Below are 18,998 nucleotides of genomic sequence, written 5' to 3'. Positions count from 1 at the left end.
TCCAGAGGCGAAATTCATATGTGTCCTTACTACGTTGTCTTGACCACGTATTTTTTTTTTCTCTTTCAGACACCCATGATTTATCGCCCCACGCCATTACACAGGTGGCCCGGGTAGGGTGAAATGTAGGCAACGTTATGTCATTTGCGAGAGGCTGAGCCTTGAATCGCACTCCCAACACTTGAGATAGGCTAAAGCGCAGAGTCCGACATTCCTTAAAATGTATCGAATGTGCCCGATTTTACTTCGGTCAGTTTCCTCCGCTTTCTTCTCAAAAATAAAAAGTTGACCAAGGACACACTGTTTTGCCTCTGCAGTGATACAAGTTTGCTGACTGGCATGTTCTCGTTTTACGTATGCCACGTTGTCCCCGCCTTGCGGAGGGCAGTGGTGCCTTTGTATTTTCTGACTCGATGCCGTGTTCTGACTTTCTCATTTTTATTTTTATTTGAACATAACGATTGTTTCTTATAATCTTTGTTGTAAATTTTGTACATACAGTTACACTTTTCCGGTTTTTTTTACGTTGTAGTATATCGATGCATTTCGTGTATATCGAAATGTTGGTACCCGCCATTATAATGTATATGTATTTTTCAGTTTCAACTTAATTCCTTCGTATGTATTCACCGCGTTGTTTTATCTAAATTTTTTAAAATACAATTTTTGTGTGTTTATTCCCATCTCGCTCCGCTTTAGGAGTTCTGATCCAATTGACGACAAAAACAAACAATTATACAAAAAAAAAATAAGTGCATCAGAATTTTACATTGCGATTCAGACGTGTTCATCTAAATTGACAATGCTATGTTAATATTACGTAGTTTTCAGCATAGAACCTACATCTACCGAAAAAAAAAAAATACTCTTCCAAAGTTATTTTTGATATTCGAACCTTTCATCTTAATCCATGATCGGGGACGATCATTTTTTTTAGAGGAAAGCATTGTGACGGTTTTTGAAATAAGAATAATGCTGCATACGATTATGTTGTACGTGTACCACTATTCACCTATATTCGCCATGTGTATAATGCTGCATACGATTATGTTGTACGTGTACCACTATTCACCTATATTCGCCATGTGTATTCACGAACCCTGTTTGACCCCTTCGATGTGATTGTTAAATGCTGACACCATCATGTTTCGAACTGCTATGCTGACACCATCATGTTTCGAACTGCTACAGTTTCATCTAATAAGGCATCCCTGATCCGATTCTCCATCCATAGAACTAGTTCGGCCCGATACCAAATAGCTGGTCCAGTTGCATACTCACTAGATCGGTCCGCCCTGATTCTAAAACTGCCCTTTCTCGACCAAGCTTGAATGTAGACCAGACCGACTTGATCTCAGAAAGATATAGGTCATGACCCAGTTTTACATCCACGCGCCTCTGCCTTCTTTGAGAATCTGGATGACCCAGTTACACATTGTTCGCATGGTAACTGGATCGCCCAGCTTTATGGCACGCGACATCCCCAGATCGTATATAAACGTCTGTTTTGGTAATTACGGGAGGAGAAGAGAAGAGAAAAAGATTCCCTTTGCGCTTTGCTTTTACGAGACTGGACTAGGAGTTAGTAGTTCGAGGCCGCACGATGTGTTAGCCCTTTTAATGTCTCGCTGTTACATAATTATGTGATGTTGTTTTGACGCTCGTCTTTTCAGTATACGTGATGTCTTCTTTTAATAAAATACGAATAAAGTGAACTCGATACTTCTGTTGTTATTAATTCAACTCTCTTCTACGACGAATTGTATGGGATATGCGTGTGCGTGAAATGACAATTTGAACCCTCGCCATCCATGACATGCATCCACAACTCTCATCACGAACGCACCCAGAAAATTCGTCGCAATATTTTCATTTTCTAGCATAGTGAAAGAGCAACTGACTTACCTCTTTTTAGAAAGCAGGGGGATAACATTTCCCTAACATGTATACAGTATGTCACAGTTAAACAAGTTAAAGGATTGAATTGGTACTATTCATGAAAAAAAAATTATGGAATTCTCTTTTTTTTATATCACTGTTCTGCGGTGATGTCACAAACTGTTACAGTCTGCTCATCCAGCAATGACAACCTCCAAAATTTTAAAATTCTTTACTTTTGAACGGATCATACAACATGTTCCTCAAACTTCACACAGGTGTTCTACTAGTACTACTTCATTCCCTCAATCCAAATATATAATCGGTATCACTCTCCTTTGATTCTCCTTTTGATTCTCCACTTCAGCACATACAGAACACTGCTGCCCGTATTATCACTTGTACTAGGAAGTACAATCGCATCACCCCTGTCATCCGCAATCTGCACTGGCTGTTAATTCCACAATGAATCAAGTTCAAGATCCTTTTTATCACCTACAACATCATCCATAACTGTTCACCCATATATCTAATTGACCTGATCTCATCGAAACCCATACCGGCTACACACATGGACCTAAGATCATCATCTGCAACCCAGCTTAAACTTGGCCCTCGCATCCACAACCGTTAAGGTGACTGTGCTTTCTCCGTTTGTGCCCCTCTGCTTTGGAACACTCTCGCTACTCATATTCAGACCTCCACCTCTGTTGACATCTTCAAAAAGAAACTTAAAATCCATTTATTTTTAGAGCAGAATTAATGATTATGTATGCATTTGTAGTAAATTATTTGTTATTCCAAGCTGATTTGTATGTTTGTTTGTTTGGTTGTTTAGCATTGTAAAGCGCTTTGAAACATGTTGTATTAAGTGCTAAATAAATATTTCATATCATTATTACTACTTCCATCATCAATCATCAGCATCGCCATGGTTACACAAGCTTTCATCAAATGTCGTACTTTTCTCCCTCAAATGTTGCAATCATAACCAATCATTAGCATCACGCAGACCCAAATGAATAAATGTATTGATTCTTCAATACCATTGGGCCCCACTGTTCAATTCAGAATACAGGCGTGTGCATGAGACATGATTACACTGCATTTTATTATGCCATTTTGTTAGTACTTCCTAGCAAAATGCAGACTTATGCTTAGCTATACAGGGCCTTAAAAAATATAAATTCATTAATTTTTAGGGAATTGCAACAATTATGCAAGGTCAAATTGACTTGATTAAAATTCCAGCGAGTATGATTATAGCACAGTCTTCCAAGCATACACACATGCTATCACAGTCATTTTATCTTTATCTCCCCTTTCTCTCTTTCTCCTAAGTTTTACTCTTCTTTCCTTTTTCAATCTATTTCTCTCCCCTTCTCTTTCTCTTTCACTTTCACTATCACAATCTATCTTTCCTTTCTTCTATCTCTCTTGCTTTTCTTTTGTTTGCTAGCTTTTCATTAATCATCTCCATCCTTCAATTTTCTACTGAAGTGTTATCTCTTTTGTCAATGCATATCATACATTTCTCTCTTCTGTTGTCTATATTCTGTACACTATAACTCTGTTTCTCTTTCATTTAACCATTCACTTTTTTTATCTCTTCCCTGTTTCTGCATCTCTTTCTCTCTTAGTCTGTTCTCACACTGACTCCTTTTCACACTGTTCCATTTCTCTTACTGTAAAGCAAGAATATTTGTGGCATGAAATTTTCGCAAATTGGAGCCAATGACCTTTTTTTGCAGCACGAATTTTTTTTTTTTTTGCGAACAAGAACCTTCAAACGCATTTCAATTTCACGACTCTTGCCTGCTGTGAAACTTGCAAAAATTGAAATGCACACAAAAATTGCTGGTTTTAGAGTATTTTCACTCGCCATGCTGCAGTGCTTCACTTTCTCCTCTCTCTCTCCTCTCTCTCTGTGGAATAAACTACACTCTCTTTACATTTTTTTACTAAGAACACACTATTGCATCTATCCCTCAGTAAGCAGAATACTGCAAAATTAATCATACAGAGTCTGCAGTGGAATCTGTTGGCTAGCAAAAGGCTTTCGTAACAATGTCATCACGTGCAAGGCAAGAGGACATCACGTGGGCAGTGGAGAAAAAAAAAAACTCTGAAAGCCACGTAGGGTCAGGCTTATAATAACTTAACATAAAATGGTGACATAAAGCTGAGAGAGATAGAAAGAGAAAGAGAGAACACATGCAGGAGAAAGACAGAAATAGAGAAAAAAACTGAAAAAGGGGAAGAAAAAGAGAGAGCAAAAAATCAGAATGAGTCAGAAGAAATAAAAGCACTGATCAGAAGAATCTACCGCTGTGGGAGAATTTTTCACTCATTTCATAACTCTATGATTTTAAAATCAGCACAATCCTTTCAAGAACAACTTCATTCTTCACCCTATGCAAACACCATGCACCTGGATGAATCGGCGTAGCAACCCTGCATCACAAACACACACACACAGACACACCAAACATGTGTCCTACCTGCACACAAATGTACATTATGCATCTATTTCTGAAAGCTGCTAACTTGCCAATATCGCACAAACTGTACACTCAGATGAATGAAGTCAGTTGATGTAAGATTGATGAAATCACATGTGTCATAGATAGATTTGAACTCCACACTCAGAAGTACCTGGGCAGCAAGGATTTGAGGTAATGGACTGATTAGCATTTTATAGCATAAACAGCAAATGTGCCTGGGCAAAGAACACATCTTGGCTATAGGGTAGGGAGGGAAGATAATCCCTGAATTTAGCTGGCTGATCCATTTTACAGTAAACTTCTGCCATTAGGTGATCCTTTGTGAATCATTTGCACATGATAAAGAAAATAGTGTGATTTCTCTTAATGTCTAGAATCAGGACACCTTCCCCATAATCTCTTTTAAATTGTTAATGGATCTCCACAGCATGCTGATTTATCCAACCATTTTTCTTCCTATGTACTTGCTTGAAGATAATAAGTCACTTTTTCTTTTTGGTGACAAGGCTCTACCACTGTATAGGACATACATTGCATTTAGTGAGTCTAATCTTTTGCAAGTCAGGATTCCAAACAATTTTGCAATTCCCGATTGTGGAGTACAGTTCTGAGTGGAAAAATGCATGCATGCACATCAGAGTTGATTTCTTTTTTTACCTTTAAATTCGTAAATAGTACCAAACTCACTAAATTCGCTAAAATAAAACCTCACAAAACATTTGGTTTACAGAGTATATTACATGAAGGTGTCTGAAGTAGCTAACTCTGTATGCATTCCCATATTCTCATCTCTTCTTCTATAATTATCTTTTCCACATACTCTAGCTACATCATATCATCTCCCACAACTAAACCCTGTCTTTCAATATCTCACAAATTTACCAGATCTACTTCAGAGACTTATATTTTCCTTCCAGATGGTTAAAAATCTACACACACAAATACACACACTTTCTTTTTTTAAATGATGTTTTTTTATTAGAATTCCGTTTGATGTCAACGTCGTTTTCACAATGAAACTAATACTATTATATTCAATGTAATCAAACTGAAAAAAAAAACTTCTTACTCATACAAGATATACAAATGAAATAACAGCATGACACACACACACACACACACACATACTTCGACTTACATGTCTTTATGATCTGCTTGGTTAATTATACATATCCATGTCGTTGCGACATTAATTGCTATTAATTACGTCATAATCACTGAGAATTATCTTCCCTGGAAGTTCCTATAATTGCACTTCACTTGAGCTAGCGGGGATCCAGGACTTGGCCTCAAGGCGTGTCAAACTCTGCCTCTCTTTTGCCAAGTCTTCCACTAAACTAGAAATTGGTAAAAACTGGTTCATGGTAAACGATTGCACAAGATCTTCAAGACATACAAAGTTGTACAAAGAACCTAGGTGCCGCACCAACCATTACAAAAATAGCCCAGTACCATTCATGACTAAAGTATTGAATTCCAAATGATGTTATACAGGTCTTATGTTTGTTTTCCATCATGTTCATCGGCAATTATAATTTCCTTGTAATGTTTCTTTGTATTGTGAGCATAATTGTTTTGCCAGCTTTCTTAAAATTGCTCGGAAATTGTTATCAATGTTGTACCTTTACTCATGATGGTATTTTATGCAGCCCTTTGTGTTTTACCGTATCATTGCTTTCTTTGTACGATACTGATAACGGTTAACTTTATACAGCATATTCATGTCACGAGAAGTATAATAATCTCACGCAAAACAATTTTTGGTGCATGGGTATTTGGATGACGAACCAACGATATTTTGATCAAGTTTTATGACCACTGACTGGTTGTCCCCCTTTTATCTACATGTGTATACTGCATTGATGATATGTTTTTGTATATTCAATGATGTGGGGTTTATATGACATTTCATTTCGTAGCTTTTGATTTGCAATGGGTATGTTTCTATTTCCCGTTGTGTGTATATTACAATCAATACTCCTATTTCCCGTTCTCTCTTGACCTTTACGGTTTCTCTCATATTCGGCTTTAAGCAGTGCTTTTTGTACTGTATGATTGTAATATGTTTTCTTAATGCAATAATAATTACATTTAACTGTATATATTTCTGTTACGAGAAGGAGAACTAGTTTACCCAATATTATGTTGCTTTTCGTATTCGGATAACGAGTTTCTAGTTACTTTGATCAAATTTTATTTTCATTGATCTGATCCCTTTTATTCCTTCCTATTTACACCACAATGATGATATTTTGTATAAAGAGGTATAACGTACACGTGTAGAGTCTGTGGCTTACACTTATGAAAGCGTTAATTTTGCGTGTTATTTTAATTATTGAATAATGTGTTTGTGATAATACACAATGTACAGGTGTCACGTACCACTCAGAACAGCGTAATACTTGCTGCAGCCGACATTTCGATTTCTATTCCTCTCTTGACCTCCCTTGGTCCACGCATATATCCCACACAATAGGCGTTTTGTTGCTATACACCTTCTTCTTTTTTCTTCTTTTTTATCCTCTCTGTTTCTTCCGCTTACCCAGTTTTGTCTCTATCTCTCCTTCCAACCCATACCCCTCTTTCCTTATTCTTCTATCCATCTCTACTCAACTACACCAATTCATTGTTTGGAGCATGTTTTGCTGTTTTCCACCCTTTTTTGGGGTGGAAATATAATAAACATTGTACATTTTAGAATCTCCCGTAATCAATTCAGTGCAATATATTTCAATAGGCATTCATTGTGCATATCTCCCGAGAAGAATCTCATTGATCAGTATAGGCTTTGATGATCAGGTGTTCATAAGTGATCACTGGGGTGTAACGAGAATCGGAAACCAGCAGGTCTGTTAATGTAGTAATATATTTTGTGAGTGTAGTGGTGCGTATGCAAAAACACGAGAGAAAGAGCGAGTGAAAGTGACAAAGGGCGAAAGGGAGTGTGATAGTGTGTGAGGCAGGTGTCGAAAGAGTGTGTGAATACCGAACCCTGATCATCTTTGTTTTTGTTATGATGTTATGTTTACGGCTTGCTCAGTTTGTAGGTATACATGTCCTGTCGTATGACCTTGTTTCTTAATGTCAGTATTTTACGTTTTTTTTTTTTTTGTATGAATACTTGTGCTGTAATATCTGCTGTCTCTTTTACGATGTAATTCTACGTGCAATTCAGTCGTATGACTGCGAGACATGAATACTTCAATAAAATACCATTCATCTATCTATCTAGCTATCATACAGATTGACCACAACTGCAAGTGCGCATGCTAATAAGACGTGCACAATGCCTCTACTTAGATACCACATGCGCGTTACCAGAAACATCCCTATGACTACCACTTGTGTATGTGCAGAATAGAGTCATCTTGTTTATTTTCAACTGTTCATGTTGACCCTGAAGAAGATGAGTGTATGCATCGAAAATTTGGTTAGAATAAATAGCACTGAAATGCTTTACTACCCTACTTCATATAGATAGATGGATAGACAGATAGATAATAGATAGATAGATACATACATACATAGATAAATAGATAGATAGATAGATAGATAGATAGATATATAGATAGATAGATAGATACTGTAAACGTGGATAATGTTATTTCCGCACGACTAATTTTTCACGCTTGGCCGGGCAAGAAGATTTTCGCATGCTTTTATTTTTGCGCTAGGTTCTGGTTGCGCGAAATGCACAAAAATGTCATCACCATGAAATTTTTCACTTTTACAGTAGATAGACACAACATATTCTACACATTTAATGACTCTGTAATAATACAATGTATGCAATGCCAATTACTTCACTATAGTTGAAGAATATCACAGTTGGGATTTGCTACACTTGTTGACATCTTGAAGAGACATATCAAGAAGAATAAAAGCTACAAATACTTCACTGCACCTGGGAAATGGACACAGACTCACATCTTTGGAATATTCTTCTCAAAGAAATGTAATAGTATTTAAGAAAAAAAATTTAAAACAAAAAGTCTTACTTGTTTCCGGGATTCTTCAGCGGACGGCTTCTTTGTTCGGACCGGCTGCGAACTCTTACATGTTCTCCTGATGTCCGTTTCAAGGCAGTTAGTCTGACCGGGCTTATGGAGAAATAGCACCAGTAGGAAATTTGGTAAATCAAATGTTTATATTACATGTATGGTGCATGTTGAAAGCCAATCAGCGGCCCGTTTCATAAAACTTGTCATCAGTGACAAGTTGTCATAGATGTGACAAGCTGCTGAAATCCTTGCATCTGATTTGCTGAGAGCAAATTTGTCACAGAAATGTGGCAGTTGTCACTGATGACAAGTTTTATGAAACGGGCCCCAGATCAACAACATGGAAATGAGGAAAAAATGCATTGAGAAACATATCTAAATATATACAATGTATCTCACTGTTTGCACCTTTCCTATAGCTCATATCATTCCCTCTAACTGTGATATAATTTGAAAGCAGTCTTTTTATTGATGTATTTCTTTGCTTTGCTTACACTCTATGCTTGTCATAAATGATGACAAAAATGCTAGTGATTAGAAACATTATGATTATAACATTTTTAAAAACAACAATGTTCAAAAAACAATAATACCCACAATAAATTCACTATATCATTTTTGTCACCACACATTTACCATTCATTATCATTATCATTATTTTGAAAACAAACATTGTTATTCAATTCAATTCAATTTATTTTCATATTTCTCAATGAAGGAATGTACATCAAATATAATAAAACACAATGAATCATAGTATCCGGCTTGGATGCACAGTAAATTAAATGTAAACATATAAAACATAGCGGTCAATCATCGTACGTTTGGTTCTATGTATAACGCTAAAGAAATATGATGGAACCTACATAAAAGCGAGCTTGTTAAGCGTAGGACCCAAATTCCGAACAGAATTGGACCTATTATTAGTAAAATACCTTGATAACTTTACAATCATGACTTCATTAACCAGTCCAGATTTGGCAAAGTCACATCAACTACTGTATACCTCAAATATTTCGTGAGGTTTTCATTTTTTTGCGAATTTTGCGTGTCAGGTGCTATTCACGAAATTAAAGACATGCAAAAAATATTGACTCCAATCCCGATGTGAACATGACGTACATGTACACAATTCTCCGTTCAGTACAGCTAGACTCCACGATCGCGAATTTAACCACTCGGCAAATCGTTGGGAATTCCTGGTTCACGAAAATTTAGACTCGCGAAATATATGGCGTATACAGTATCCATTCCAATGATTATGAGAGCAAAATCACAATTATTGCAGTTTGACCCTTTATGCACCCAGACACAAATTTCTAACTTGTCACACTTTCCTCTACATGACTGTAAGTTACTGTATTAGCTGTTATTTTCACACACAGATATTTTCCCAATTAAATGAGGAGGTCACAGACATTTTCTGAAGATGTTGTTTTCACACTTTGACACTGAGGCTATCATAAGTGCATTATTATCCTAGCAGATAATGGTGACATTTTTGCATGTTGTGAAATTTATCGTCTAACGAAATTCACGAAAATAATAGCTTATACAATTTGCCTCGGTCTAACAGAAAGGCGATGGTGGTACAATATGGTTCAGAGGCATTAGGTAGTCTCTCTTAATTCATTGACAATTAGTATCTAGACATATGTACCAATTCTCTCATTGCATATAAATGTAAACATTCGGGTCACGTCCATATGCCTGCGGTACGTTACGTGCATATGTATGAGGTGATCATTACATGCGCTAATGCACAACACATGGAGCTTAAGTGGGGTCACACTTTTGGTGTTGACTTGTGTACTTCCGGTAATGTGGAGTTACGGTGCAATAGGCACAGGCAGAGCATATGTGATACTTGATCTAATTTTACCCTTTTTATGCAGGACTAAAATGTTGTCACTTTACAATAGAAATGCATTTTAGAGCTTATAAACAGATATTCCTTTTCCAAACATGTAACAACTGCTGAGGAAATCTCCAAAATCATTTTGATAATATGGAGATAAGAGATCAAACAGAGCTCATGCTCTGTACTGCACAGTGTTGTCAATGCTTCAGTACCAAAATTAGATAGCGCCGCCATTGTTTCAGTTTTTACAGTTACTGTATACGCCAAATATTTTGCGAGGTTCTAATTTTCGCGAATTTCGCGAGTCAGGTGCTATTCACAAAATTAAAGACACGCAAAAATATTGACTCTGATCCCGATGTGAATGTGACATACGCGTGTACACTTCTCCGTTCAGTACAGGACTCCACGATCGTGAATGTAACCACTCGCGAATTCATCGGGAATTCCCAATTCGCAAAAATCTAGACCTGCGAAATATATGGCACGTACAGTATATGTGCGATAGAGAGAATAGTACGGACAGCACTCCAGTGGATGTGCCTATTGGCACACACAGTAGAGTGAGGGTCGAGTTATATGGAGCTAATCTAATGTAGTTGAAACTCAAGAAGACTATGTGTACTTTCACAGTGACGTATGCACTGTGATTAAATGAGTTTATATTAAAGGGATTGCATAGTATTAGTTGAGACCTAACTTCAGGTGTCTGACATTTTTCAGTGAGATAATGAGAAACTTCTCATAAAATATGAAAGAGCATGTACTTCCATGAGGAATTCAACATTTATTTGACAGAAACAGAGCAATCCTAATAGAAGCTGGGAACCACTTTTTATTACAACTGTTTTGTTTTTATACTTTGTTTTGGAATGTCTAAACCATTCCAAAACTGATTTTCATCATTGTAAACTTTGAATGCCACTTAGAATGGTATTTTGTGTATTATTTCATTAGTGGTTTCCTGGTATCTAGCAAAAAGTTAAGAGCCCATTTCTCATCTCCACCAATACCATACCATCCCTTTAATGTATGACGCAAGATGCCATTATTTTTTTTCTCTCTCTCTCTCTCTCTTGATTAGATAGTACAATACATCATGGTTGCCATTTTGGAAGAAAAAAAAAAAAACTATGGTCAGAACAGATAAAGAGTGACCTTGTATAACGTATCCCAATGAATAAATTATGGTTGATGGTCATTGATATGAATAGCAGGTATCAGTTGTTGAAAGTTAATTCTGTTATCTAAAGCAAACACAAGGGTTGGAGATGCTGAATACTGGAGGCAAAAGCTGTAGTAGAATTTTGACATGAGTCACAAGCTTTATACAGCATAGTGGAGAGCATTCATCTTCAATTCACTGAAAAGAAATAATGAAATGTGGTGAATTTCATCACTCACATTAAATCAATTGCTTATTAAAGTGAAACTCATTTTGAGATAATGGATCGGATGATGGAGGACATGTTGAGGAATCAATTTGCTGAAGTCCTAACCAAAACAAGGAAAAGTAGAAATTACGCGGTGCGTAATATATGTCCCCGCCGGAAGTAGCATTTTGTAGCAAAATGTGCAATATAGGTAAAAAATCAAGGTCAAAGGTCAAAGAAGTCAAAGGTCAAAATTCTGTGTAAAAGTTTTGAAGCCCTCACCTAGTGCCATCACATAAAGTAAACGGAATCGAAATCGGGTTAGAAATGGCAAAGGAGTAGCATTTTATAGCCAATGTACAATACTTGTAAAAATCAAGGTCAAAGGTCAAAGAAGGCAAAGGTCAAAATTCTGTGTAACGTTTTGAAGCCCTCACCTAGTGCCATCACATAAAGCAAACGGAATCGAAATCAGGTTAGAAATGGCGAAGGAGTAGCATTTTGTAGCCAATGTACAATACAGGTCAAAAATCAAGGTCAAAGGTCAAAGAAGGCAAAGGTCAAAATTCTGTGTAGAAGTTTTGAAGCCCTCACCTAGTGCCATCACATAAAGCAAACGGAATCGAAATCGGGTTAGAAATGGCGAAGGAGTAGCATTTTGTAGCAAAATGTAGGTCAAAAATCAAGGTCAAAGGTCAAAAAAGGCAAAGGTCAAAATTCTGTGTAACGTTTTGAAGCCCTCACCTAGTGCCATCACATAAAGCAAACGGAATCGAAATCGGGTTAGAAATGGCGAAGGAGTAGCATTTTGCAGCAAAATGTACAATATAGGTCAAAAATCAAGGTCAAAGGTCAAAGAAGTCAAAGGTCAAAATTCTATGTAGAAGGTTTGAAGCCCTCACCTAGTGCCACCACATAAAGCAAACGGAATCGAAATCGGGTTAGAAATGGCAAAGGAGTAGCATATTGTAGCAAAATGTACAATATAGGTCAAAAATCAAGGTCAAAGGTCAAAGAAGGCAAAGGTCAAAATTCTGTGTAGAAGTTTTGAAGCCCTCACCTAGTGCCATCACATAAAGCAAACGGAATCGAAATCGGGTTAGAAATGGCGAAGGAGTAGCATTTTGTAGCAAAATGTACAATATAGGTCAAAAATCAAGGTCAAAGGTCAAAGAAGTCAAAGGTCAAAATTCTGTGTAGAAGTTTTGAAGCCCTCACCTAGTGCCATCATATAAAGCAAACGGAATCGAAATCGGGTTAGAAATGGCGAAGGAGTAGCATTTTGTAGCAAAATGTACAATATAGGTCAAAGGTCAAGGTCAAAGGTCACGACTGAAATTCTGTGTAGAAGTTTCAAAGCTCCCATGTAGTGCTATCATATAAAGCAAACAGAATCAAAATTGGCTCATAAATGACAGAGAAGTAGCAAATTGAAGATTTTGATCACACACGGACGCACACACGGACACACGGACGCACGGACGGACGCACGGACGGACGCACGGACGGACGGACACACACACGTACGGAGCCCGTTTTATAGTCCCCTGCTCGAACTCGTTCGGCGGGGACAATAAAACCTCTGAAATTCTGTCCTCGACAATTTTTTGGAATTTTGCTCTTTAGGGAGAATAATAGCAGATGATGTTTAGCCTTGTGTCTTCCTTTATTCTACATTAAAAAGGTATTTGGTTTAGCTTCTTTGTACCAGAGAGAGAGAGAGAGAGACATTACAAACTTATTTCCCTAAATGTGAAATCATCAGAGCAAATATAAGATGCATGATGCCACAGTTTGCAGTATGTGTACAAGTTGTATGGTTACAGAAATACGTTACAGTATGCCCCCCAAAGAGAAAATAATAATAATGAATGAATGAATGAATGAATGAATTAATTAATGAATGAATGAATGAATGAATGAATGAATGGATGAATGGATGAATGAATGGATGGATGGATGGATGGATGGATGAATGAATGAATGAATGAATGAATGAATGAATGAATGAATGAATGAATGAATAAATGAATGAATAAATAAATAAATAAATGAATAAATAAATAAATAAATAAAATACAGTGGGATTTCCAGATAACTTCCAATATGATTAAACTGTCTGAATGCTATTTCAGGGTCCAAAAATATAACATTTTTACCTAGATTTTGCAGAAAAACCCCATTCAATGTAATTATGTGGTCACAGAGAAATGTGGATCACTGTAAAGCATGTCATGGGTCTGTTTCTTCCAAGTTTAGCACTTGGATGCTCCTGGAACTGCATATTATTGTTTGAACACATTGGACAGAACTTGGAAAGAAGGGATTCCTGACATGCTCTACATGATACATATCCTTATTTCTCTTTGACCACTGAAGAAAATCGGATGTGGTTTTCTGTAAGATGGGGGTAATAAGTTACAGTTTCATTACTTGAAATTGTATGTGGATTGATTCACTATTTTTAGACTTATTGTTGTGGAGGGTCCCGCTGTATTTTTTTTTTTTTTTTTGGGGGGGGGGACATACGGTATGATACACCTCTTTAGTACAGTATGCCAACACAGTCTCATGAACAGAGATAAAACAAGCTATGATTCCTTTGACATTGATATCTGAAGTCAAATGAATGGTAAAAGCAGAGGTAGAAATCATTGTTTTAAACCATTACTTGGGCTGCAACTCATCAAATCTTCTGTTACCATGCAGACAAAGATATCACCATTAAGAATTTGATGTAAGAAACCTTTGTAAGATTTGGAAATGTAGAGAAATATCAAAATAACTATGTACCTTTATATAAGTATATACACTTATATTCCTGTATATGAACATATGAATACATTACAATTAATGAGGTCTATCATATCAGTGCTTCTCATCCTGTGGGCTGCAATGTTACTCAAAAATGAAAAAAAAAATATTCGATTTAACTGGACCTCAAAAGATAAAGACTAAAGGAGCCAAAGTGGGCCTTGGGTTAAAAATGGTTAAGAGGTGCTGTAATATATGGTGGCAGTTATCTTCAATTAATAGGAGTCATTTCTTGATGACCGCTAGGTTAGGCAGGCCCTTTGCAAGCCCTTGGAATCATATTCCCTTGAAAAGGAGAATGAAATATCCATCTTTATGTCCATACTTGCTTTTCGGGGAGGGCAAGTGAATCAATGTCCAATGTCATCATCTAACTGCATCATTCTGTCATTAAAATAACAATAAAAGCTCCCATGATTTAATATATAACTACTGCAGTTATTGTTTTTTTTTTCTATTGCAGATGATGCTGATGCAGTTGCTTTGTGCATGTGACTAGACATTGCTTCCAAGACTGCATACACTCACCGGAGGGTAGTGCACACGCCAAAAGGCTCGTTCCTGCGAGTCTAAGACAAGTCTGTCCGCTTTCTTCCTGTGCTTGGCTAACCTGCAATATTGAGGGAGAAAATGGTTTAGAAGCATTGAAGAAATCGAGAGCAGACTGAGATAAGGTGAGAGAGAGAGATACGGTCAGAGTTAAGTCATGATCAAAGGAAGGAGACTGGCAGGGAAAAAGGGAGGGAAAATGAGAAATTGCCGGGCAAATATTTGTACAACACCCTTTAATGCAGCGCGTAGCATCTAGCTGATGGCGGGGTGACAATTGGGGGAGAACACGGTCTGTTTGCACTCGGGCTGGGTGTCTGTTTGATCAGTATGAGGCAAAATGGATCTAAAAGACCAAGAGAGAGATGGACAAACTACCTTCTCCTCCAATTCTACCTGAATAGAGTATGAGCATTCTGGACTCTGCTGCCGTCATTTTTGAGAGAACTGAACATCAAAAGTTGCTGGTATTTCGATCCCTACCTTGCAGCTAGTTAAAGTAAATGGAAGGAGAAGCAAGGCACACTATGCACATTGATCTGTGTATACACACCAACCTTTTTGACAATCAACTAATGGATTTGAGATTGTATTGCAACTTCAGAGCTTGTCCTGTAAAAACAATTCCACATACCATCTCTACACAATGTCTGAAACATGATAGCATTACAACTGTGAGAGAAAGAAATAAGAGCAGCCAGAAATAATGCAGACTTGTATTTCCTCATTAATTTCTATGTTTAGTTAGATATATAGTCAGTGCAAACACTGGGCTGCTTAGTTCTTAAAGGACAAGTCCACCTTTGTAGACACATGGATTGAGTGAATGCAACAATATTAGTAGAACACATGAGTGAAAGTTTGGGGAAAATCAGACAGTCTGTTCAAAAGTTATGAATTTTTAAAATATCTGCACAGTCACTGCTGGATGAGAACACTACTACAGTGCATGATGTTATATGCATACAACGATATAAAGAAAATAAAAAGAGAATTTCACAAAACTTCACTTTTTGAAGAAAGCGTGCATTTCTTCGACTTGTTACTGACATATGTTAAAGGTAATATTAATGTCCCTGTCTTCTGAAAGAGAGAAGTCAAGTGTTCTTTTGTTATGCGAGAAAAGTGAAAATATGTTGAATTTTCTTTATTCTTTCTTTATATCGTTGTACACATGTGACATCACAAGCTATGATAGTCTTCTCTTCCAACCATGAGTGAGCAGAAACTTCAAAAATTCATAACTTTTGAACGGATTGTCCTATTTTCCTCAAACTCTCACTGATGTGTTCTACTAATATTGCTGCATTCACTCAAGCCACATGTCTATGAAGGTAACTTGTCCTTTAAACTGTTGAAGACTAGTCCTGGGTATACTGAGGCAAGTATCTACAGGAAATGCATGTTGTAGCAAAATCAGCCGATCCTCAAAGGGTTGATATCATAAAACTAACTGTGAAGTCCTCTAGCATGTAAAAAACACAAAAATGAAACTTTAGAACCGTGGTTTTGTTTTTAAAATGTGATCAGCTATGTGTTTGTTTTTGTGTTCTTTTTGTTTGAGAAAGTAGTAAATGATAAGAGAATCAATTTTGCAAATTTACAGCAGGTGTATGCATGGAAATAACACCTCCAGAACCCAAAACATCTCATTATCACATGCTGCGAGGTCATAATTGACATTATTGAATACTGTATAAGCTGTTATTTTCACGAGGGTTTAATTTTCGCGAATTTCGCGAATCACAGTTGGATCACAAATTTAACAACATGTCTTCATGCCTTGTGTTACTATAGCATTAACGTAAGCATCGGCGTCGATTCGCGAAAACAACATCGCGCAAAAAAGTCTATGACCTCGTTACATTCGCAAAAATATCTTTACGCGAAAATAACAGCATATACAGTAAATCTTGCACCAAGTATTTTATGTCCCTTGCCAATTCACAACACAAGTAGTACACATTATATAACGCCTGAAGAGATCCTTACTCATTTGATTGGTTGTTTGACATTGATCATTCGGCCCATTTCACTATTAAGTCATCGTCCGTGCAATTGTGGCTCCATTTACCGTGCAATTTTGGATCCATACGATTTGCTCCATTGCACGCTCGCTGAGAGCCCGTGGCATACTGCGCATGTCAAACACGCTTGCGTTTGCAGTGTGTGTATGGGACACCGCGCTAGCGTAAAGCGCTCAGTGAGCACTCTCGCGATCTCAGATTCTCTCTTGTTTCTAAATTGATAAAACATCAAATGACAAGGATCTATTTTGGGCGTTATATAAAACAAATAATAAATGTTTTTCATTCGTGCAATGGACAGAATATTTAATTCGGTGAAAGATGAAATGTTTGATCCATTCAACTCGGCTGCGCCTCGTTGAATGGATCATTTCATCTTTCACCTCATGAAATATTCTGTCCATATTGCACTCATAAACATTCATTATTAATTTTGTATACCATGCACATGGTATGGGCTTTTATGTGAGTTATTATCCCTCTGCAAAGTTGGAAAAGTAAAAAATATCCCTGGTTGTGTTTCCTTATTTCACACACAGGGTTGCATCAACTGGAAAATTCCTTTTCAATCTTTTACTGGTCTACATTTCGTCAATACTCTCATGGCAAGTCTATATCATGATGTGTACTTTTACGCCCATATAACATATCCTACCAGTGGCGGATCCAGAAGGGGACACAACCGGCGCACAACCCCCCCCCCCCCCCACTTTATCTTTCATTAAAAACAAAAGAAAAAAAAATGAAATGAAACCTGGAAGTGACACCAGAAATATTAGTTGTGCCCCCCCCCCCTTACAGAATTCCTGGATCCGCCCCTGCCTTCATTGTGTTTTCCCACCCTGAAATTTGTTGTTTGTTTAACAGTGACCACATTGCAGCGACCTATTCCCTTTTTCAAATCAAATATTCAATTTTCTATCCATTGTTCTCATGTTGTGATGGTTTTTAATGATTTTTCTTTGTAACAGAGCAGAAAACATTTATTTCAAACCCTGAACAAAGAAATGATAAATACGTTGATGAGTCTTGAGTGTGCTATAAGTGACAGGACTCAGTCCCTAAAGGTTTCTGAGTAATCTAATGCTGATATGAAATGACCAGCAGGGACATGTCAATTAACCTTGACCAGCACGTGCATGGACACTTGTCAGGGCTCTATAGACACATATGCATCAACCTTGTTGTGGTCATTTGGTCATTTGGTCATTTGGTCCCTTTCATCATCTTGATGAATAGACCACTGTGTTCGGCCAACGCATTTTTTTTTTTTTTTTTAATCAAGCCATCACTTTTTGCCACTACAGCGACCTTTCTGGTGACCACTCTTCACAGCTGTGTTCTTTTAGCTTAGCAGCCACTTTATTTACCTTATATCAATGTCATTTCATTTAAACAATGCTTATGCTTAATTTCAAGTCTACCAGCACTCCTGCACGAGGCTTGCTGTGCGACTCACATGACATCATGTAATATCACCTGATATATTTTTACAAGCCTGGAAACGTATTACAGTTGCATAATTACGTAAAAGATATGCTTATGTTTTCTCTTTGTAATTAGCCACCTGAGCTTTCAATATGCATATCATAGCATAGGTACAGCATTACAACAGAAAACCACTCTAAAGAATGCTGCTATACATTGCAGATCAAACATATACGAGATGAAGAAAATGATTCACACTAAAAATATATTTCACAGATAAGCAAGATATTCTGATTCCAACAGAAGAATTGTACATTTAAGCACGCTTCACAGAATTTCAGGAAATGTATATTTTTGTTAAAAAAATGATATTTTTCTCTTTTGGATGAAAAAATGAATACAAATGAAAGGAAAAATACTAGATGGCAAGTATGTGTACATGTACAGCTCTCTGAAGTACATATCACACTACAAATAAACAATGTGTTTGCGATATGTTTAATGTCTTTTCAATATCAATGTTGCCTTTCACAAGAAGTGACACTTATAGCAAAATCAGGGCA

General features: G+C 37.0%; 1 protein-coding gene across 1 annotated transcript in view; it reads right to left on the bottom strand.

The window, feature by feature from the left end:
• LOC140232262 (regulator of G-protein signaling 9-like) overlaps positions 1 to 18,998 on the bottom strand; it is a 79,778-nt gene that overhangs the window by 20,329 nt on the left and 40,451 nt on the right. The window contains exons 6-7 of the mRNA XM_072312395.1: positions 14,960 to 15,041; positions 8,381 to 8,482 (exon numbers count right to left, since the gene is read on the bottom strand). Coding sequence (XP_072168496.1) covers positions 8,381 to 8,482; positions 14,960 to 15,041 — 184 coding nt within the window. The remainder of the gene's footprint in view (positions 1 to 8,380; positions 8,483 to 14,959; positions 15,042 to 18,998) is intronic.

This window comes from Diadema setosum, chromosome 8, assembly GCF_964275005.1.
Source record: "Diadema setosum chromosome 8, eeDiaSeto1, whole genome shotgun sequence".
NCBI classification, from domain to species: domain Eukaryota; kingdom Metazoa; phylum Echinodermata; class Echinoidea; order Diadematoida; family Diadematidae; genus Diadema; species Diadema setosum.
This window is presented reverse-complemented; position numbering and strand designations above follow the sequence as displayed.